This window comes from Leptodactylus fuscus, chromosome 4, assembly GCF_031893055.1.
Source record: "Leptodactylus fuscus isolate aLepFus1 chromosome 4, aLepFus1.hap2, whole genome shotgun sequence".
Lineage (NCBI taxonomy): Eukaryota > Metazoa > Chordata > Amphibia > Anura > Leptodactylidae > Leptodactylus > Leptodactylus fuscus.
The window spans coordinates 33006221-33030911 of record NC_134268.1 but is presented as its reverse complement, the minus strand read 5'-3'; the positions used below and the strand labels follow the sequence as shown (position 1 = coordinate 33030911).

Below are 24691 nucleotides of genomic sequence, written 5' to 3'. Positions count from 1 at the left end.
TTTTAAGCTGAGACGGTTTCCGTCTTTGGGTTCCTCTGGTGGCCCCGAAGGACAGAAACCCCAATGATAGTGTGAACCTACAGGCAAGAGCTTGGCAAAAACTAATAACAATACGAGTGACAGAGATGAGATTGTAAATGTCCTAATAATATCCACAGAGAAATCCCTATAAATCACCTCAAACATCCCTAGAACCAAAAATATCCCAAAATCCCTCCTCTATTACACCTCAGTATCAGGTGACAACTAAGTTTTTAGGGGAAATTCTCATCTCCCAGACTCTTGCGTTGCTGTAGTCGTGGCCGAGTGGTTAAGGCGATGGACTAGAAATCCATTGGGGTCTCCCCGCGCAGGTTCGAATCCTGCCGACTACGACATGTTTTTGCTGATTTTTATTGCTCTGAAATTGCTCATCTTTTGTATTTTGCACACGCTTTACACTATGAAGCCTCCTGTGTGAGAATAAGATACGACTATAACGCGGATACTGATATTTTGCACTATTTGTAAGGGTACTTATCTGCGCATGCGCTATTGCTTGAGGTGCTTTGACTCCTCCGGCATACCGTCCATGGTCTCCTAGCAACAACCTGCTGCGTGGGACGGAGCGGAGAAGCTCTGCAATGGCTGACGATGATCTGGAGCAGCTCCTGGACGAAGTGGAGAGGAAGTACTGTCACCCGGGGCCTGGAGGAGCTGAGAGGAGAGCGGCGGCCTCTGGCAGGAAGGAGCGGACAAGGTGCGGAGGCCATGATGGTGTGGCTGCTCCTACTACACCAGCTACTATACAGATGGCTCCGATTCTCTCTGTGGTAGTAAGATGTAGATTATAAAGGGAGGCCCTATTAGATCTGACCTAATAGAAGGTAATACTGGGGGCCCTAATAGGCAGTGGTCACACATGGGGTTGTAAAGGGGGATTGGCTCTAGTCACACTTGTCCCCTCACCATACAATAGGGGATAAGTGTGGGTCATTCCATATCAAGTGATCCAAATAGGAATATTTTTTTTACCTGACGTCTTTAGATTTTTTTTATTTTTATTTTTTATGAAGTACAACTTAAGTTAATTACAAATAAAAAGTTTTGAATTTTTTTCTTCATCAGTTAATTTTTTATAGACTTCTAAAGGTTTGAAAAAGTGTGAATTTTGGCCTGGTATGGCTTTACATTTTTTAACATATCTTGGGCTAGAATTAAGATAAATAGGTGGGAGAGGCATCATTTTTCTCTGAGCGGTGCCGGCTTTCATTTGATATGTCACAAGACGATGTTTCTTTATATTTTGTTTTGGAGAAATCAAATTCAAAGTTTTGATGCGCAATTGTGAAAAAAAACGTATGTTCTAAAATTGTGAAAAAAATGCATTTGTGTTACTTGTGTTCTTGGTTATATTTGTACAGGTTTTCAACTTGGGACCAAATTGGGATCAATTTTTTTTTTTTTTTTTTTAAGCCTTGAATCATCTGATTTTATGTTTGTGTGAGCTTCTTCCTTTTTTCTTTTCAAATTACAACTTGCTGAATTCAACATTTATATGCAACAATAAAGAGAAACAAAAAACAAATCCCATAAGTGCCAGAATAAATACATCTTATCATCATAACACAACTTGTCCAGCATTTTCAACCTGAATGCATTGAACAAACCGAAAGAAAAAAGCTGCTCATATCCTCAAGTGCGATTTTCTATATAGTCTCATCCTAATTATATGTTAACAAGAGTACAAGAACCAATATTAATAACATCGATTTCTACATGTAACAATTGTTTTTTTTATTATATCACTAAACATGTAATTTATTAAGAAAAATAGTCCAGTAGATAAATCCTCATTCTATAAAATATGAACTAATCCAACAATAGGACATTTTTAAACTACTGGCCTTTTATCATCAATTTGTCCTTTCTAGTGAGTGAAATGTAATCTTGTCCATAAGCGCTTACTAGCAATGGCCATTTCCTTTTGTGTCAGAGTATGTACGGCCTGTCATGGTGTTAGGCTCCACCTGAGTTAATATCTGATTTTTGTTGACTTGTAAAATGTCTGGTTTTCTTGGATACACAAAGGATGGTGCTGGACCAGAAGGATGCAAAAAAGTCAATTTTATTGTGTCCATTTTCACAATCTTTGGAGAGTACAGTAGCCAGCCACCAGCGCCGATCATATTCACAGGTCACATAACCAGTTATGTCATCCATTGCCAATCTTGTGCCGCCTTCTACCACTTCATGGACTTCACTGTCCACAGGCTGAACAGATCTGAATTCAAGATTTTCGGAATGACACTGTAATAGTTATATTTATAAATATTATCCCATCGCGATCCCAACTTGAATTTTGGTGCAGATGTGGCTAAGGGCATAGCAGGCCCATGTGCATTTTTTTGAAATTTTTAAATAAAACATTTTTTTCGGAAATGCGTTTTAAAATTTTGCGTTTGCGTTCACATGGGTAAAATATTAACAAAGATACTCTTGTGACATATTTGGTGAAAGCCTGTATAGTTCTGAGTAGAATGGCGTTTATTTTGTTTCTCTATCTTTTTCCTAGCCTAAGTTATGAGGAGAAATGTAAAGGCAGGCAACACAGAAATTCGCACTTTTTCTGAACTTTGAAAATCAATTAAAAATCAAAAAAAAATTCTAGAATTTTTTTTCTTCACATTTTGCATTCTCTGACACACTATCACCAAATGACAAAATCTCAAAAGAATTAAAAATATAGAGGGAAAAATCATTGGTTCACTTGACACGGAATGACCCGTGTGTGATCTCTGGGGGCCCAATGGTGTGATCTCTGGGGGTCCGATGGTGTGATCTCTGGGGGTCCGATGGTGTGATCTCCGGGGGTCCGATGGCGCGATCTCTGGGGGTCCGATGGCGCGATCTCTGGGGGTCCAATGGTGTGATCTCTGGGGGTCCAATGGTGTGATCTCTGGGGGTCCAATGGTGTGATCTCTGGGGGTCCGATGGCGCGATCTCTGGGGGTCCGATGGCGCGATCTCTGGGGGTCCAATGGTGTGATCTCTGGGGGTCCAATGGTGCGATCTCTGGGGGTCCAATGGTGCGATCTCCGGGGGTCCAATGGTGCGATCTCTGGGGGTCCGATGGTGTGATCTCTGGGGGTCCGATGGTGTGATGTCTGGGGGTCCGATGGTGCGATCTCTGGGGGTCCGATGGTGTGATCTCTGGGGGTCCGATGGTGCGATCTCTGGGGGTCCGATGGTGCGATCTCTGGGGGTCCGATGGTGCGATCTCTGGGGGTCCGATGGTGTGATGTCTGGGGGTCTGATCACAGGGATGTGAGTCCCCTTGTGAATGCACAAGTAGTGTGAGCACTGCCATGTTCTCTTCTGTTGACGATGGTGACCAGGCCAACCCCATTGCCTTATAAAGGATTGACCTCCCGGCATCCCGAAAGAGTTGACAACTTTCCCAGACCCAGAGAGATTTTTCAACATCTGCCATCTCCATGTGACAGGCCAGTCGCATCACAAATAAATAAGGGGCACAACAGGCGCCTCATACCCATCACAAGTAAGGACGTGACTGAGACCTCGGCACCCATTCAGACTGCAAATAGACAATAGAAATTTAGGTCAAGGATTTAAAAAGAAAAACTACAAGGATCTGGTCACACGGCCTATAATACATGGCAGAAAAATACAAAGTTAATCCTTGCCATTGAGCGTGCAGCAAAAACCCAAGACTTGGGGTAAGTTCACACGGTTCTGGACAAAAATACGGGTAGCTACGACTGGATGCCGGTGCAGTGCACTCCGCTCTGGATTAGGCCCAAATAAATGGAGTGTCTTCAGGGGGATGTCGCGAGGCAAATCTGCCTCAAAGAATGAGCACCTCACTTCTTTTTTTCCAGGAGCCGGAACAAACGGCTCCCGGAAAATAGAACTGATCGGCTCCCATTGATTTCAATGGGAGACGTCTTTTTGGTCAGGATTTTGAGGCGGATACGGCCTCAAAATCCTGACCAAAAAAAACCTCATGTGAACTTACCCTAAGCCCCTGGTGTCTGCCATGGTTTGTAGTACTGAACTGCTTCCAATTGACGCACTGACTATGGTGTGACCTCCTACCATGATCTCACCACCTGGACCATGTCATAGTTCTGATTCTAAAATTGTGGCAGGCAGTCACACACTTGTCAGCACCTTTAGGCTGAGGCACCACATTGCAGAAATGCAGTTTTTTTTTCCCAAAAAAATCTGTAGCAAAAAAAGCTGCGTTTCCACAATGTAGGGCCTTAACCTTTAGGCTGGGGCCCCACATGGCATAAACACAGCGGAGTAAGCCACAGCTTTTTACAGTCCCTGCAGTGTGGATGAGATTCTAGCAAATCCCATTCACCTATTGCAGAAAAATATGTGCTGCAATGATGGAGACAAAATGTAATTACACCCCACCATGCAAAGTGCAAGGGAGCTGAAGTCCATATAAATGGGCTGAACTACAGTTTCCCTACCCAGAAAACTATGGTAATAAAGCTTCATCCTCAGGATCAGTGGGAGTCCCAGAGGCCAGACCCGCACCAATCAGAAAGTGGTTGCATATCCCGGTTACATGGAATCCCTTTGTGAGATTGCGATACCCCTGTAACCGCACACAGTGCTTATCTTGGTTAATAATTGATTGGGATTTATAGGAAGTTATTCTTTATTTTTAGGTCTAAAAATCCAGCAAAGATCACATCTTTTGATGATGAAAATGTGGATGATTTGATTGAAGATATACTGGATGTCCGCTTCCATGAAGACAACAAGGTATTACACAATCCATAGCAGCTGGACAATATTGTTTACCGATTATACACAACTATCTAATGTATGATAATGGTAGAGAATATGCATTATATCTCCAGTCAGTCTATAGCAAGTGGGGGTAGGATACAGCCAATCCTCCCTAGTTCTGCTAATCCGGTTGTAAAAAATGCAGCTGTATTTTAGAAACGGGGAGAAGAGGAACCCCAACCCGGCTCTGAAACTGGCAGAGCTGAAAGGCACATAGGGCAGTATGAGTGCAGTACTTACCGCTCCGCTCCACAGCCCTTTCTGCCCCGGGCACACATCACACGTCACAGCAGTATGCCCTGAGCATGGCTGGGGAGCAGTGAGGGAAGAACTGTACCATACTAATAATGATCTCTATATCACTGTGTTGGCAACAATTGCTGAGGGCCATTTTACTGTATGAGGCCAATATAAGGAATACAGACTGTCACCTTCACATTTTTATTACCGTATATACTTGAGTATAAGCCGAATTTTTCAGCACAGTTTTTGTGCTGAAAAAGCCCCCCTCGGCTTATACTCGAGTCAAGCAAAAAAAAATAATAATTTTTTTTTTGGGAGGGGGGTCTATGACCAGCCGCAATAGTAATGTATAGAATCTCCCATAAAATAGTGAAAAAAGAGAAGCTTTAAAAAAATATATATAATAAAAAAAATAAAGTAAATAAAAGTTGTAAATCCCTCCTTTCCCTAGAATACATATAAAAGTAGAAAATGACTGTGACACACAAACACATTAGGTATCCCTGTGTCTGACAGTGCCCGGTCTACTGAATATAGGGGATCTGCAGTGCTCCTGTCCCGTCAGGAAGGGGTTAATAGGAGCACTGCAGATCCCCTATATTCAGCCAGGCTGAGTTCCAATTGGGGGGAAAAAACTCAGTCCTCAAGCTCAGGGAAGGGGCAGACAGACAACCTAAACACCCCCTCCCCTTTCCCAGCACACAGCAACTACTGCACCCAAAAACTCCGACCATTTTAATTTTTGAAATTTTCCAGTAGCTGCTGCATTTCCCCCCCTCGGATTATACTCGAGTCAATAAGTTTTCTCAGTTTTTTGTGGTAAAATTAGGGGCCTCGGCTTATATTCGGGTCGACTTATACTCGAGTATATACGGTATGTGCAGCCAATTTACCCAACTGATTTTGGGACCCCTGGTCTATAAGGCTGCCAAAGATAGAATACAGCGCTCAACTAACGCCAGCAGTCCCATAAAGGAATGAAGACACAGCATGCATGCTTGACCATCGCTCCATTCAAAGGGGGACAGAAATTCTTATGTGAATGGGGGAAAAGTTGTAATCTTGGGAAACCCTTGACTGGCTGTGTTCAGTAAGCCCTTTCCCTATGGTGTCCCTGCAGTAGAGTTGAATACTTTCTGCCAGATCACCCTCAGATTCCTGCTGTATCCCTGGGATGAGCTTATTTTCAGGGTAGTTTTTATAGCACAGAGCGTACATCATCTGTAAGGGTGGTTTCGTACATAGCATTTATTTTTTGTGGTATTTTTCCAGCAAAACCAAAAGCTGCAAAGTGGTATGAAGTTAAAGGGGTTGCCCCATATCAAGGATCCTATCTATACTGCTTGTTAATGTGGATTTAAGACTTTTCCTAAAAACACTGCTTCAGCAAAACTGCTTTGTTTGTCCACTATCTTAATTTATTCACTTCATTGTTGACACTGCGTTTCTATGGACCTTGGGATTATCTGCTCTAATGTCAAGTGAGGTAGCTGCCTGCTCTCAGGGGGGGAGGGAGGAGGAGCTAAGTGCACGGGAGTGAGCCTGTGTCTGTAGCTGTTCCTGTGTCCAGGGCCGCCGATAGGCCAGTACTACTGGTACTGGCGTCAGGGGCCTGGCCAAATTGAAAAATGGGGGGGGCCCAGTTTTGGCCCGCCACTGTGTGACGGCGCCCGTAGCAGTCATTGTGTATGTCCTATTTCAACTCAGATCTGCATCCAGAGGACGCAGATCTGAGTTGAAGACATACGCGGCTGAAGCAAGGAGCTGACACAGGTCAGCTCCTCGCTTCACCGCTGCGTGCCTCTCTCGCTGACACATATGCGGCTGATACGAGGAGCTGACCTGTGTCAGCTCCTCGCTTCGCTGCCACCGCTGCTACTGGCTTGTAGACGCGATGTGATCACATCGCGTCTAAAAGCCAGTAGCCGGCGGTAGCAGCGAAGCGAGATGCTGACACAGGTCAGCTCCTTGCTTCGCTGCTGTGCGCCTCTCTCGCTGTCACATATGCGGCTGAAGCGAGGAGCTGACCTGTGTCAGCTCCTCGCTTCGCCGCCTCCGCTACTGGCTTGTAGACGCGATGTGATGACGTCACATCGCGTCTATAACTGTGCGCCATTGAGAGAGAGGTGCGCAGAGAGCTGCGAGGGAACGAAGGAGAAGGTAAGTCAGTCAGTGTAATGTGGAACGTGAAACTGGGGGCAGAGAGAGGACGGCATGACAATGGGGACAGAGATGGAGGGACATGAATATGGGGGCAGAGATGGAGAGGACGGCATTACAATGGGGGCAGAGATGGAGGGACATGAATATGGGAGCAGAGATGGGGGGGACATGAATCTGGGGGCAGAGATGGAAGGGACATGAATATGGGGGCAGAGATGGAGGGGACATGAATATGGGGGCAGAGATGGAGGGGACATGAATATGGGGGCAGAGATGGAGGGGACATGAATATGGGGGCAGAGATGGAGGGGACATGAATATGGGGGCAGAGATGGAGGGGACATGAATATGGGGGCAGAGATGGAGGGGACATGAATCTGGGGGCAGAGATGGAGGGGACATGAATCTGGGGGCAGAGATGGAGGGGACATGAATATGGGGGCAGAGATGGAGGGACATGAATCTGGGGGGCAGAGATGGAGGGCATGAATCTGGGGGTAGAGATGGGGGACATGAAACAGGACAGAGATGGAGGGGACATGAGTATAGGGGCAGAGATGGAGGGACATGAATCTGGGGGGCAGAGATGGAGGGCATGAATCTGGGGGTAGAGATGGGGGACATGAAACAGGACAGAGATGGAGGGGACATGAATATGGGGGCAGAGATGGAGGGACATGAATCTGGGGGTAGAGATGGGGGACATGAAACAGGACAGAGATGGAGGGGACATGAAACTGGGGGCAGAGATGGAGGGGGGGACATGAAACTGGTGGCAGAAATGGATGGGGAGACATGAAACTGGGGGCAGATGAAGGGTGTATATGAAGCTGGGGGAGAGATAGAGAGGGACATATAATGTACGGGTGACTGTAGGAGGATTATACTGTGTGCGGGCACATGAAAAATTAATAAGAATGGGTGGAGTCAACATAACAGTGGGTGGGGCTAAATTTGCCGCGGCGCGCAAAGCGCGCCGCACATTTTGTCCCTCTTTTGGTTCTTCAAAAGTTGGGAGGTATGGGTACAGGGGGCAGTGGAAAGATGTTAGAAGGTGGACGGGGGGGGATTGTTGGGACATCAGGTGTGCAGCACTGCGGAGAGGGAACGTCTGGGGCAATAATATATAAGCTTTTAGCTGGAGAACTACAAGGCACACAATACCTCCAAAGGTATGTGTGCTTTGTATTAATAATGATGTAGGCTGCTATGTTACTAGCATAGCAGCCTGTTTGGGGGTGGGACTTTCACTATAAAGGAGTGTTCACATTGCGTTTTTGGCCTCCCTTGCCGGGATACGTTGGTAACCAGTCACAATCAGCTCCCCACTTATCCCTGCACGGAGAACTGCAGGCCCCCCCCCCCTTTTTTTAATGGCCAGTTCTTCGTGCAGGGATAAGTTGACAGCTGATTCTGACTGGTTACCAACATATCCCGGCAAGGGAGGCCAAAAACGCAATGTGAATAAGCCCTGAGGATTTATTAGGAGGGCTCTTATAGATGGTTTTGGCTCTCTATAGGCGCTTTCACACGTAGCAGATTATACCTGCAAATAGAATCTGATTAAGCCTTGTAATGCTGCTAAATAAAGGGAAATGTAATACAGAATGGGTATGTCGCAAATTAAAGTAGTTTTAAAATGGCGGGGGGGGGGGGGCAGACACTTAGGCTGTATGGGGCCCCAAAATTCCTTATGGCGGCCCTGCCTGTGTCTACACCACACATGTGACCTAGCTTCCTTCTCTCAGATAAAGGAGGGGGGAAATGAGTGCTACTTTCTTATATAAAACAGTCTAAATCCTAGTGGGACCTGGTCCCTCTGCTCAATAGGATTTAGCTTTCTTATATAGAGCAGGCTAAAAGCTAGTGGATAGAAGGACCTGGTCCCTTAGCCCACTAGGATTTAGCCGACTCTATATAGAACAAGCTAAATCCAAGTGTTATAGGACCTTTGATGACATCACAGGCCCTTCAGTCGTCCCATAGGATCACGCTATGTGGTGGGCGGAGCTACATAATAATTTGGGGCAGAGCTAAACTAGAGGTAGTCGGACAGTATGGCTTTGCATATGAAACCCCGCCCACCAATTGACGTGGAAAACCAGGAAGAAAGAAGTCTTTGCAGCAGCGAAGACTGGTGAGCAAGGAACATGGAAATACTCCTTTAAGGAATGCACTATAAACATTCTGGTATTTTTTCAGGTTTTTTCTCACTTTTGGTGTGTTTTTGGGTCAGGGACCTTTGACAATGCAGCGTGGTCTAGAGATGGTAATGTTTTAGGCATCTCCCCCATGGAATTCAGTATAAGAAAACAAAACACCTGGAAAACAAAAGCGTTTGTCAAAATAATGAGTGATCAGCAAAGGCCTCACTAGGTGGAATGACAAGGTGGAAGTTGAAATATTTGTTGCCATCTCTTATTTTAGGGCATCTTGAATATGTCCTCTTTCAGATTGGGGCAGTACAACTTGACTTCCCCATACACACACTCAGCATGCAGTGACTGTGCGGTAAAGTGAGACGTACTGAGATAAGTCAGATGAGAGATGCCGTCATCTAAAGGCGGGTTCACATCTGCGCCCAGTCTCCACTTTGCAGGTTTCCATCTTCTGCCCGAGGAACTGGACAGGAGATGGAAACCGGCAGTCAGTTTTCAAACCCATTCAATTGATTGGGTTTGAAGAGTGTCCGCCCGTGAGCGTCTTCTGCCTCTCCGTGGTGAAACCGTTTTTTTAACTGGATACAAAGTCGGACATGCAGGACTTTGTGTCTGGTTAAAAAAAGAAAACGGTTTCGCTGCGGAGACCAGAAGACGCTCACGGGCAGACACTGACTGCCGGGTTTCCGTCTCCTGTCCAGGTTCTCAGACGGAAACCCACAAAGCGGAGACCGGGCGCAGGTGTGAACCCGCCCTATCTGGGAATATTAAAGGGATTGTCCACCTTTTCAAAATTCAGTGAATAGTTCCCGCTGGTGATCCTGTTCCCAGTTATAGGTCATTGCTGGACATGCAGCTTTGCATAGTCTTGTGTTTGCTGCTGTCTAAGTGTCGGTCATTCATTGCTGACTATTGGATTCCTTCTTGTTTCATTTTAGACACAAAACGCAAAATCCACAGGACAACAATCCTGCAAAACATCCAGACAACATTCCAGTAAAAAGTAAGTACTGTACAATGGAGGTGTAGTAACGTAGTATCTCATAGAAATCCATGAGCTGGAACATAGTAGTGCAGACAGACATCCCCTTGAAGACCCAGCTACTATAGACCATAAGAAGCCATGACGTTGTCTTCATGCAGGGCTGTGGGGTCAGTGGAGGGGACAATTTTAGCTCCAGTTGGAAAATAGTTACCGACTACGACTTCAAAATAAAATGATTAATTATAATTTAATTATTAATATTGTATAATTAGATACATAGTTTGTTACATGGTTACATTCATAGGAATCCATCGCTGGCTTTTTCCTGAATTAGAGGATCTTTGCTGCTTCTGTCTGACCCTGGCTCGCAGCCTTATGTTAAGGAGTTGGGGATTTGGCCTAGTGACTCCACGACCCTGTTTTCGTATTTGCATCACCAACGTTTGATACCAATGCTTTTCTTTTTATATTATCTTAAATGGAACCTGTCATATCCTTGTTTGACTCCAATCCAGCACCAGGAGCTACTGCACGCCGTATGACACTTTACAATCATGTCCCTCAGTCAGATTTCTGACCACAAAGCCCAAAATTATAAGCTTTTAAAAAGCAGCTCAGAGTACGCAAATGTGTCTGAAGTAGTCACAATGGGCAGATACTTCAGCTTGCTAGTTATGATGCCCGCCCTTGCAATCCCGGAAACAGAGGGGTCCATCCAGACCCTACGCCCCGACCAACCCTATCACTGCCCATTGAACTTAACTTTAGCCAGGCATGGATGTGGTCAGGGTGAAAGAATACACCATTCTTGGGATTGGTGGGGGTTTGACTGCGGAGGGATAGAGCTTCAATACTTTTCATGATGTAACCCCTTGAAAGGGCAGACTGCATTTAAAGTGACTTTATATTCACATCAAATTGGGGTTAGATATAAAACAAGTGTGTATGGACCGGTATTAGGGCTGATGATGTATTGGAAGGACTTTCCTCTCTTTGAGCATGCACTGTGGATTTCAATAAAACTGCAAATCTAGAATTAAATCGCTCATGTCTTGCTGTGTTACAGATGCTGTCCGGCATACCTTGGAGGAAGTATGATTCCTTTCGGTATTGGGACTGCTGTTTCTGAACGGTAGGTATCTCATCCTGCTCGTGTTCTCTTTCACCGCTGCACAGTACAGGTCACCTAAGGGTGGGTTCACACCTGCGCCCGAGCCCGCTTTAGGCAATCCTACTGGGTTTCCGTCTTCTGCCAGAGATACTGGACAGTGGTCAGGAAACCCAGTGGTCAGTTTTCAAACCCATTCACTTGAATGGGTTTGCAAAGTGACTGCCCGTGAGCGTTTTGTGCCTGTCCGCGGCAAAACCATTTTTTTTAACCAGACACAAAGTCGGACATGCAGGACGGTTTCCCCGCGGACAGGCACAAAACGCTCACGGGCGGTCATGGTTATGGTGGAATGAGTGTTGGCATCCTCTTCATGACCAGGCATAGTATACACATATCTTTACCCTATTCACTTGTATGGGACAAACCTGTAGTAAGCTGCGTTGTCATGCACAGCTACTACAGAATATATGGTAATGTACCTGGTAATGAAGAGGTTGCAGCAATATCACTTTAAAGGGGTTTCCCAGACCTATAAGTCTACTACAACCCTATAAAGAAGTTACATTATACTTGTGTATCACCCTCCAAAAAATAAAAAATGGAAAGACATATCATAGTGCAAGGCACAAAACATAATCCGCATTTATTAGCATATTTGTCCACCTTTTCTGCATAGGCTCTAACAAACATGATATATTTTCCCATCACACATGATACTCAAGCTGCAGGGTTCAGGATTTTTTCAGATTTTATGCAGATTTGTACATGAACAGTAGGTGGCGCCATTGATTTGCCAGAATAAATAATAAAGCCAAATTGAAGGGAAGATCAGCAGCAGTGCACGTCCATTTTTTTTTACACTGATCTATTGCTGTGAAGCTAAATTTTTAAGGAATGAACCAGTTACAAATGTTTTATCACTATCCCAGTTTCAATCCAATGTTATCTTCTTTCAGTTGCTGAAGCAGAGTGTGATTATAGTTTTAGAGATAAAGTGAAAACTGCAAATCCCATAATACGCAGCGTAGCTCAGACTAGGAATTCTACCCAATAGGAAATAAGGAAATTCTATTATGTATAGAAGAAAAACTCCTTTAGGCCGGAGCCTCATGGACCCGAAACCCCGCAATTTGTCTGCAGCGCAGACGCTGCAGGAAAAATCGCGGCGTTGTACAGTGCAGGCATAGTGGATGGGGTTCATGCAAATCCCATCCCCACTTTGCGGAAAAGATTTCAGCGCGGACATGCTGCGATTTGGAAAGCTGTTGCGGCTTTGCAAATCGTAGCATGTCAATTATTTCTACGGAAACGCCAGCAGCTTTCCTGTAGATATAATGTTAAGAGAAAGTCCGCGGAGGAAAACTCTGTGAACTTTCTCTTAAAAGCGCTGCGGAAAGAACCGCAATGTGTTCATGCAGCGGTTCTTCCCACAGCGCTTTAGTGCTGCAGATATCCCCCTGGGGCCTTAGCCTTAGGCCGGGCTCCGCGGATTTTGGAAATCACAGCATGTCAATTATATGTATAGAAACGCCAGTGGTTTCCCTATAGATAGAATTGGAACAGAAAGTCCACAAACTTTCTGTTTAAAGCACTGCGGGAAGAACCGTGATGCATTGCCGCCGGGTTTTTTTCTGCAACGCTTTATTGCTGCAGGGCGTCCCGTGGGGTTTTAGCCTCAAGTGGGTCCTTACTATGATTGGGTTTCTGAATGTAAATGTACCTCTACCTTATGGTTGCCAGTACAAGTAAGACACGACAATATTTTCTGTCACAGTTGTGTAGGATTGTAGGTACAGATGTAGCAGAGCACAAGTTGTTAGCACAGTGTTACTTGCAGTTTTCCATGTGACTGCGGGTAAACCTACACAACTTAACTCGCAAGATCTGCATTTGGATATTGAGCTCTGCTATATCAGAAATGATCCTGTACAGTAATACGCTCCACCCATATAACAATATAATATTCCCCTTTACTTTCTCTTCAGTATTTTAGGAAATCTTAATTCCTGGCACCTTTCTTGAGATAGGTGTGGATTCCAAGAAGTAGGACCTGTCAGCTTTTCTGACTTGTAGTAAGAATTAATGGCAGGTATTCTTAGAATGTAAGTTGTTGCATGGTGTCCCGCTGTCACAGGTGTAGTGCGTAAGAGCTTTTCCTTGTAAGCACCTGTTGGACTTGATCAGGGCTGGTTTTCTGCCTCCAGGTGTAAACAGTTGGGAGAATTTGCTAATACTGGTGTTCTGTATGCCAGTCTTAATAAAGTCGCCAACTGGCACAAGGCTAAGGCGTCTTATTAAGAGGCTATAGGTTGTTAGAAACTCAGGCTAAACTCGTGCACCAGAATGGAAATATACTCCAGTCAGGAACTAATATAACTCACTTGCCCTGCACCAGACCATCCTGCTCTCTGCCTACTGCCCTCAGACTGTAAGCCCTTGCAGACAGGGCCCTGTATCCCTCTGTACCAGCTGGTCACTGTTAGTACTTGTTTTGTATATTTTGTGTATTGTATGTAAACCCTTAAATGTACAGCACCATGGAATTAATACAATAATGTACAGCACCATGGAATTAATATAATAATGTTCAGCACCATGGAATTATATAATAATGTACAGAACCATGGAATTAATATAATAATGTACAGCACCATAGGATTAATATAATAATGTACAGCACCATGGAATTAATATAATAATGTACAGAGCACCATGGATATTAATATAATAATGTTCAGCACCATGGAATTATATAATAATGTTCAGCACCATGGAATTAATATAATAATGTTCAGCACCATGGAATTAATATAATAATGTACAGCACCATGGAATTAATATAATAATGTACAGCACCATGGAATTAATATAATAATGTACAGCACCATGGAATTAATATAATAATGTACAGCACCATGGAATTAATATAATAATGTACAGCACCATGGAGTTAATATAATAATGTGCAGAGCACTATGGGATTAATATAATAATGTGCAGAGCACCATGGAATTAATATAATAATGTACAGAACCATGGAATTAATATAATAATGTACAGCACCATGGAATTAATATAATAATGTACAGCACCATGGAATTAATATAATAATGTACAGCACCATGGAGTTAATATAATAATGTGCAGAGCACTATGGGATTAATATAATAATGTGCAGAGCACCATGGAATTAATATAATAATGTACAGCACCATGGAATTAATATAATAATGTACAGCACCATGGAATTAATATAATAATGTACAGCACCATGGAATTAATATAATAATGTACAGCACCATGGAATTAATATAATAATGTACAGCACCATGGAGTTAATATAATAATGTGCAGAGCACTATGGGATTAATATAATAATGTGCAGAGCACCATGGAATTAATATAATAATGTACAGAACCATGGAATTAATATAATAATGTACAGCACCATGGCGTTAATACAATAATGTACAGAGCACTATGGGATTAATATAATAATGTGCAGAGCACCATGGAATTAATATAATAATGTACAGCACCATGGAATTAATATAATAATGTACAGCACCATGGAATTAATATAATAATGTACAGCACCATGGAATTATATAATAATGTACAGCACTATGGGATTAATATAATAATGTACAGCACCATGGAATTAATATAATAATGTACAGCACCATGGCGTTAATACAATAATGTACAGAGTACTATGGGATTAATATAATAATGTACAGCACTATAGAATTTATATAATAATGTACAGCACCATTGAATTAATATAATAATGTACAGCACTATGGAATCAATATAATAATGTCCATTGCACTATGGAAATAATAAAAGCAGCTTATTACATACCCATCTGTTCCTTAGAACAAGTCCTTCTATGACTTTCTAGTCAGGTTGGTGACTTTCAGTGTTGCGGAGGAGTTGGGTGGCCTGTGCCTGACACATAATGGTAGGAGTAGGGCCATTGTAATACTTGGTGCCGTACATATATTGACGTGGTTTCTGACTGTTGTCTCGCTCTGCACTTGCAAATTTGAGCTCAAGCAGTTTCTATTGACCTGAGGAGACTTATACAATGGTGAGTATTACATAAAATGAGTCTTTGTATTGTGTGCACTTCCTGTAACACGTTCTTATAACCACAAGACTACGCCGCGCTCCTTGTTCTTCCCTTTCTCCAGAGCTTGTAACCAGCTGCGCTGCACCGCCTGCGATTTTAGCATTGTGACATTTGATGACTACAATTGGGACACATCCTGCGACTACCTCTTCTTCAGGTACATTTGTAAGATTGCAGCACTTAAGCTAAGTGTTACCTAACAACCAGACATGCCGAACACTTCCTCTCCGTACCAGGCAGGCGGCACTAAGCACATATACCTAACCTGCATACGCTGTATTGTCTGGAATGACCGAGATGCGGGTGAACAATATCTCTCAATATGTCTCAAGCCAGGGAAGTGACACGGATTCAATAGCTACACAGATACAACTTCTGCCATTATATCTGGCATTTACTTAAGAGTGGATATGGGAAAGAAAGGAACTCCTTCAGGGTCAAGAAGACGACTTCTGCTCAGACTCAATCGACCAGTTTAGAATTTAGCTAAAGTACTAGAAATGACCGCTAGTGGTGGAAGTGATAGTGTCCCTGTCCATGCGAAACTCATTGTGTTCTAGTATATTTAGCTTCAAGCATAGGTTTAGGAATGTGAGCCTTTCTGGTTCCCTATAAGACAAAGGTCACATCTGCTTTAGAGGCTCCACTGCACATTTTGCCAAATTTGTCTGGAAAGCTAGAGCAGCGTGCACCTAACACCATTGCGAGTCACGAGGATCTGTCAGGCACCCATAGTGATGCCAATCAATTAAAGGGGTTTTTCTGCAAAAGAAGAATAATTGGGGTCTGGCTGCTCAGTTCCCCCACTGATCAGGAGAATGGGAGACTTTCATCCCCATTTTGAAAGCAGCGGCGGGCAGGCAGCACAGGGGCCCCTCTCCATTCATATCAGTGGGGTAGAGATAGCCGCTGCCCGATCAATACTGCATTCAGATGGGTGAAAGCCCCCCATTCTCCTGATAAGTGGGGTCTGAGCTTCTAGTTATCCCCTATCCATAGTCCATCCATTGTCAGCTGACATGGATTGCATTGATCAGCAGGGGGCAGCACTGAGAAACAGAAAGCATTGCCATAGTAAAACATTTTATTATATAAAATGGGTTTCTTTTATTCTCCTTTGTTCTGCTTTTAGGGATGTTTCTTGTCTGGTGACATATGCCAACTACATGACTCACACTGCTCGGTAGGCCACTTACAGACATGTGGGCACAGATCTTTTTTGAAGTTCCTAATTTTTTTATTTCATAGTAAAAGAAGTTTAATGCAGTATAGTGCAAATGCCATATGGCACCCGGGTCAATGCAGCAAGTGCTCAAGGTCTCACTGCTAAACCTCACCCTACCAGGGCTGTGGAGTCTGAGTCAGGACCAATTTTGGAGTTGGAAAATGTTACCAGCTCTGAGTCCTGCACAGATCGCCTGGTGGACAGCTATACAAGTGACAGGGGGAGATGTTGAACCACCATTATGCATTATGCGCTCCTACATAGTAACTTTCATAGGAATCAATCACTGGCTTTGTAATGAATTAGAGGGTCTTTACTGCTTCTGTCTGGCCATGGCTGTCGTCGTTTATGAAGGAGTCGGACTGGGGAACAATAGAAGAGTTGGTAGTTTGGCCAATGCACTCCTTAGTCCTACAGCCCACACCTCATCCTAGGCCTTGAGTAAGGACCAACCTTAGGTGACATCACTGATAATAGATGTGGCTTAGCAAGTACTATGGTGGGCACCGTGATCCATGGCCAGCGGGGAGGCATTGGGTGGGGTTTATCAATGAGATTTGGAGCACTTGGTGAACCTGGACTCAGGGTAGTTGCGATGCAATTTGCTTACAGTATTCTCTGCACTCGCAACATGGCAAAAAAATGTATGTACCCACATTTGTCCAAGTGCCCTGTGAAGCATTGTGAGTCACTTGGTAGGCATATCGCACCTGATAGACTCTCCCAAAAATTCCTTTTATAAGGCATGTAGTCAATGGCATAGAGAATCTGATCTCCTCTAGTACTGTATAATGGGTCTATTTCTGACCACTTGTATCCTAATAACCATTGTGTCTTCTTACAGCCTTGTGTTCCGTTACTCTGTTTTATAAGGGGATGGCTTTATAGAATTATCTAACTCTTATTGTTTTATAGGAATAGTATGCCAGAGCACAGCAAACTACAGACCAAGATGATAAGGAAGAAGGGAGCCCGAGCCTACGCCTGTCAGTGCAGCTGGAGGTCCGTCCAGAAACTTACTGACCTCTGCACAGAGCAGCAGCTGCGGTGGGTTTGTGGCAAGCATTCAGACTGAAGACTGGCCGCGCCATACAAGTCACTGTTTTACTATGGTATTACTTAAGGAGATAGAGAGAGCTTTAAGTATTACAAATTCCTTATTAAAGGGGCATATAACTCAGGATAACTTCTCCATAGACCTCTTTAGGGTACGTGGATACTATTATGTACGACTATTACCAAGTATAGCTGCAGAGGGCGACTTTCGCTTTAAGGATGTTCTTTGCATTTTCCCTGCAGAAAATGATGGGGGACCTACAGCCCACTCCCATGTGTTCAGCTTATTGTCAGGGGAACGGCATGCAAGAAGGAAGTTGTACTGGATATCAGTCACCACAGCGATATGGCCAGGGCTACATAATGACGACTTGTGGGCTAGTGACATTAACAGAGCTTTCCAAGCTATATTAATGATGACCTGTCCTAAGGATAGGTCATTAATATCCCATCTGTGGGGTCCCACACCCCTAACACCCCCATTGATCAGGTGATCTCAGTAACTGCTACACAGAGAATGGAGCAGGAAGCAGACAGCGCTCTTCTCTATGTAGTGGCCAGACCAGGTACTGCAGATGATCTCCCATTTATGTGAATGGTAGCTAAGCTGCAGTGACTTAGCTCAGCCACAACATTGAGAGTGGCGCTGTCTTCTTACTACTCCTTTAAATCATTTTAGCCAAAAAAATCTCTTTAAAACCATACTGCCCATCACAAATAATCACAGTCTGTCATCACACAGAAATCTACCAACTATCATGTCTAGGTACCTTGCATTGGTTGTCATGTAACAAGGCAATATTAGGATACAATGGCACCCTGCTACTTGTCGCCATATTGCCCTGGCTTGTAGGTGTGTCACGTGACACACAAATTTTTTGCAACTTGTGTGACAAGTTTTACCTCTTTTGCAATGATGATAATGTTCTGACTGCTTAGTCACACACTTCTTTATCTTATGAAGAAGAAACTGTACAAGCCATCGGTACTTGTCGCTGATTTTGTCATATTTTTGCATGTATTTGTGCTGTGTTTCCGGTAAGCGATCATTTGCGCCCATGACCCATATGCCTATTGTTTACACACAGGAGGGAAAAATTACTAATACTTAGCTAAGAAATAATTGACATCTCTGGAGCTTCATGTACTTTAACTATACACACCTGAATATTCAACGGATGCTGCAAGTATATAATGTGTATACTGGAGATCACAAAGGTTACCTATTAAATCTATGACGCCAATTTACTTCTCTGGGGCACTATGATACCTCTTTTAGAGGAATTGTTGGATTGTCACATTGTGACCTGCTCCATTAGATATTGTATTATTCCCTAGAAGTATTACTTGTAAGGGAGAAGATCTCTGTAATGAGGCGCCATACTGGGCATCAGTACCGCAGCACATCTGTTTGCAAACCCATAAGTATTCTTTTTAGCTCCGTACTGTCTATGCACATGGCGGTGCTTTCTGTATAAGGCCTTAAGCTCTGTTCACATCATGTTTAGAGCCTTCTTTTAGCATATTTCTCTAACTTATATTTGGGCTCCATTCTTTCATATAAAGAATACATTGGGAAATCCTCCTGTTGTATCCTCTGATGTTAAAGAGGATCTTTCATGGTCCGGGGCACAGGCAGTTCTATATATTGCTGGAAAGCCGACAGTGCGCTGAATTCAGCGCACTGTCGGCTTTCCCGATCTGTGCCCCGGGTAAAGCGCTATCGGTCCCGGTACCGTAGCTCTTTACAGTCAGAAGGGCGTTTCTGACAGTCAGTCAGGAACGTCCTTCTCCACAGCAGTGCCTATCGCGCTATACAGTGTGAGCGGGGAGGAACACCCCCTCCCTCTGCTCACAGTGCTCGTCCATAGACGAGTATTATCAGGAGGGGAGGGGGCGTTCCTCCCCGCTCACACTATGCAGCGCTATAGACGCTGCTGGGCAGAAGGGCGTCCCTGGCTAACTGAAACGCTCTTCTGACTGTAAAGCGCTACGGTACCGGGACCGATAGCGCTTTACCCGGGGCACAGATCGGGAAAGCTGACAGTGCGCTGAATTTCAGCAGTATATAGAACTGCCTGTGCCAAATTTGATGAAAGGTCCTCTTTAAAGGTAAGTTCACATGGTGGGGTTTTGGTCAGGATTTTGAGGCCGTATCTGCCTCAGTTCCTTTTTCCGGGAGCTCATTCTTCAGGCTGATTCACCTGAAGACACTCCCTCCTCCAGACTACGCCCATTCATTTGGGCCTAATCCGGAGCGGGTGCACACCATCTACCCGTATTTTGGAGCGGAACCTGAGGCGGCCTCCGCCTCAGGTTCCGCTCCAAAAAACCCTGTGTGAACTTACCCTAACAGTGCCTGAAAGGGTTTTTTTGGTTTGTGGGGCATTTTTGATACTAATGACTTACCATCCAGATAGTTACTGAGTATCAGGTAGGTGGAACTCACACTCAGGCCCTGCAATGATCAGCTGTTCTAGGCATCCTCTAAACCTATACAGGGAACGGAGGCGGAAGCAGGACGCACTATGAACAGTATAGCTGTCTCGCTGACGTATGCAACTTTGTTCCTGTTCTCGTGAATGAGAGCAGATCACTCCGGCACAGTTACTATACGCATTCCACCTCCAGAGGTTGCTTGGAACAGCAGATTGGTGCAGGGTTCGAGTGTCCGAAAGCCACCAATCTGGTACTGATGGCTTATTGTGACGATAGGTCAACAGTATCCAAAAGGCTTCACGGATCAAAAAACACCTTTAATGTCAGCCATATCCACCAAATATGCCAGTTCTGGCGCCAATCTAATGTACGTGAGGTGTCCAGACATTGTCCTAATGGAAGCTACTGAGGAGAAGAAAGGTTGGGCATGTGGAATAGGTTGGCATGAGCCTATTCCTACCTCCCCATTGAGAGCACATGCATGCTCAAACCTCCCCCACCTATATGTGTATGAAATGTAAAAAAAACAAGAAATAAGCTTTCATCAAGTTTTTCTTTATGTAGGGGTCAATGCAGACAGACACCGGAGCAGGGGCTCCTCGGATTCATCTCTAGATAAGTATAAAGGTTTATTTTTTTTTAGTTGAGGACACGGATGGATATCTAACATGGCAATTTGGGACACTAAACCTCAGGTCTATAAGGACATGTGGGTAGTTTAGTGTCCCAAATTGTAAATGAGACTATGAAGCAATGTGGGTGTGCCAGAGCCCTCAGGTTGTCAAACCCGAATACAGGGGCCTTGGAGCCTCTGGCACAGCCATATTGCGATCTCCTACAATGCACTTTGGCTGGCTTGGCGTTGTGTTTCCTAGTGGTGACGGTCTCACAAGGCAGAACGCTTTCTCATCATGGACGCATCATACATAGCTCTGTTTGGTTATCGCCATCACCAACTATTTTACTTCTACATCATTGTCATCTGAAAGAACTAACCAAAGACACCAATGTTATTACAATGTAATGTATCTTATGTAAAATAAACGATGTATACAACCTCTCCACTTCTACTCATTTAATAATGCGTATCATGCCTAGTGCCTGTTTCTTAACTTCGGTGAAATGACCATTTTTAGCACAATGAGAGTGAATGAGGATATTCACATGATCAGTTAAGGCCCGGTTCACATCTGTGTTCATGGAAACCTAATCCACATAAAACAGTGGTTACGTTAGGAAATCCGTGGACCCCATAGACTGTAATGGGATCCGTATGGTATGCGGAGAGAAAAGCGCTGCTTGCAGTAAGAGCGGCAGCAAATTTCCATCAGTCCCGTTCACTTTAATGGAGGGGTGGCCATACTTACTACATCAGATATCCATTATACTTATCAGCAGTACCCCATGTGTTCAGATCTAGACAATGCCGGCTGCCTATAATGATATGCCTGAGATGACATTAAAGTCTATTATGGGAATCCCTGGTACTGGTTGAGTAGGTATCTGCTGTGCGCCGGGTTAGTACAGAAGTATAATTATACGCTGATACATCATATCACAGGATATTCTAAATATAATGTCTACAAAGACACACCCATTGCCTGGAACTGGAAATCCAGCCGGGTTACTGCTAAGAGTTACACTTCCCCAAGACAAGAGGAATGATAGAATGTATTCATACAAGAAATAATATAGGAATAATAGAATACAGAGCTCTAAATAAGATGCAGTAGAAGAAGTTGTTGCACTGGAATGAAACTTTCTTATTGTGACTGTAATAAGAATATATGTAAGTGATTACAGTAGTACCCTATTGGGCACCTCTAGCCTAGATACTAGCTTTTTAGTCCAGTCATGCGCCCCTTGTCAAAGTCTGGAAATTGGGCCAAATGTCTTAAAGTGCATCATAGAGGCAGATCTAGCAGTCAACCTTCTCTTACCAAGACGTACACTACACAAAAGTAGCCTCTTGGAGCCTTCTATAGAAAACCACAGGGGAAACATTTTCAGGCTAAGGCCTCACAGGACATCCCACAGCAAAAAAGTGCTGAGAGAAAAGACGCGGTGTCAACGAATCGCGGTTCTTCCCGCACCGCTTTAGACAGAAAGTTTGCAGAGGATTCCACTGCATATTTACTGTTTCATTTATACCAATTGTAGGTACGATTGACATGCTGAGATTTCCGAAATCGCGGCGTATCCACACTGCGGTTTTAATCGCAAAGTGGGCATGGGATTCATTAGAATCCCATCCACTTTGCCCAGACTGTAAAACACCGCGATTTATCCTGCGGCGTTTCCACTGCAGGCAAATCGTGGCGTTTACGTCCTGTGGGGCCCCAGCCTTACACCCTCATGTGGCAGCACCCAATGTCTCATCAGTCCACACGTGTGATGATTTCCATGTCTGCCTGAGATATTAGGGTAAGTTCACACTGGGTTTTTTGGTCAGGATTTTCAGGCTGTATCCGCCTCAAAACACTGACCGAAAAGACGTCTCCCATTGAAATCAATGGGAGCCGATCAGTTTTTTCAAGTGGATTTGCCTCGCAACATCCACCTGAAGACACTCCCTCCTCCTGGTTAGGCCCATTCATTTGGGCCTAATCCGGATCGGAGTGCACTGCACCGGCATCCAGTCGCAGCTACCCTTATTTTGGACTTATTTTGCAGTAATGTATTACACCTATATGGTAATGGACATTAAAGGGATATTCCCACGTCGCATACTCACCAGTCTTCGCTGCAGTAAATTCTTCTGTCTTCCGGCTTTGTTGCGTCATTGGTGGGCAGGGTTACATATGCAAAGCCAGCGGCGAGAAGTTGTCGCTTCTATGCCGCTGGCCCTGCGTGTGCGCTGCCGATGCACAAGGCATCAAACGTACAGCCTTCACAATGTAATACAGACCCGGCATCCGCTGTAATAGAGAGGCGGATGCCGGGGAGTGTAGACACCGGCACAGGTGAAGCCAGCAGCTGCCGGACCGATGCTGCTATTCCGCTCCTCCGCCTCCCCCCCTCCCCTCCGGAATATCAGCATCACTCCTGCCGCTGCTGGCTTCACCTGTGCTGGCGTCTACACTCCCCGGCATCCGCCTCTCTATTACAGCAGATGCCGGGTCTGTATTGGTGGCCCCTCCCCCCCCCCAAGTGTAAACTACCCCCCTCCAGGCTCGCTCCTGTGCACTTAGTCCCTCCCCCCTCAGAGCAGCAGATACATCACTTGACTTATGACCAGATAAGTCAAGGGATGTGTAAAAAAAAAAATGCATAAAGTAATATAGTGGACAAACAAAGCCGTTTTACTGAAGCAATGTATTTAGGAAAAGTCTTACATCCACATTAACAAGCAGTATAGATAGGATCATTGTGATGGGACAACCCCTTTAAATATAAAACCTCTGCTTTATTGCCGTACAGGTGAGATTAATCGTAACATTCTAGGCGTTACAGCAATTAAAAACTGCACGCAGTAGCAAAGCACTGTGTAAATTCAGCCCTGTGCAGCAATGTAACATTTCTATCTGGATGTGTTATGTATTTGTGCACTTTTTGTCAATGAGTGTATTCACTAACAGAGACGTGTCAGGAGTGCGGACGGAGTCTCTTTAAGCCTAAACTGACAATGCGGTATTATTAGAGCCTAGCCTTGTGTTACAGTAGTCTGTTAGGAGTGATCGCAACGGGGAGCCCGGCCACACGGAGTGAGAATTGATGGGATTGTAGACGTATAATAAGCGGTCTCCGTGGTGCTTCTGAAACCCTAATGCGTCTCGCTGGCAGGCTGGCATTCTTCTACTAACTTTCTGCTGGACTCTGCCCTTTGGCATTTCATTCAGTTCTCTCTTTTGTTCGCTCCGCTTAGCGGTTTTATCTTCTTCCCTTCACTGTAATGGACTCCAGTCGGCTTTAAGGACACAGTAAAGGGCAGGATGCTGCTATCTCTAATGACCCCAAGAGACTTCTCTCTCCATAGACTCCCTCTATTTCTGAATTGTAGCTACTTATTGTAGCCCTCGTCTGAAATAAAGAAGAGGCTTTGCTGACCGCCAGTCCATCGATATAAGAAATCCGTCTTGTCTCGTTTTTGCAGAATTACAATTTAAAAAAGAGAAAACTCAAGTCATCCAAATATTCACAGCAGCCAAGTATCAATGCGATGGCCTAGGACAATCCGTCTGACAACTTTTCAGCAGGAAGACGGACTTATCGGAGGAGCGGAATAACAGCATCGCTTCTGCCGCTGCTGTCTTCATGCAGGGCAGAAGCATAGCGATGTTGCTGGCTTCACCTGTGCCGGCATCTAACTGTCCCCGGCATCCGCTGTAATAGGCGGATACTGGGGACAGTTAGACGCCGGCACAGGC

At 44.5% G+C, this 24691-nt stretch overlaps 1 protein-coding gene and 1 non-coding gene across 2 annotated transcripts; both read left to right on the top strand.

The window, feature by feature from the left end:
- The first annotated feature begins 292 nt into the window (after nucleotides 1-292).
- On the top strand, nucleotides 293-374 carry TRNAS-AGA (transfer RNA serine (anticodon AGA)). The gene has a single exon. It is a non-coding gene; the product is annotated as a tRNA-Ser (tRNA).
- A 231-nt stretch (nucleotides 375-605) lies between these two features.
- CFAP418 (cilia and flagella associated protein 418) lies at nucleotides 606-19464 on the top strand. The gene is made up of 6 exons (XM_075272088.1): nucleotides 606-739; nucleotides 4685-4781; nucleotides 10312-10376; nucleotides 11425-11490; nucleotides 15666-15761; nucleotides 17745-19464. The coding sequence occupies exons 1-6, from the start codon at nucleotides 624-626 to the stop codon at nucleotides 17902-17904; spliced, it is 600 nt and encodes a 199-aa protein (XP_075128189.1). The 5' UTR covers nucleotides 606-623; the 3' UTR covers nucleotides 17905-19464.
- The last annotated feature ends 5227 nt before the right edge of the window (nucleotides 19465-24691 follow it).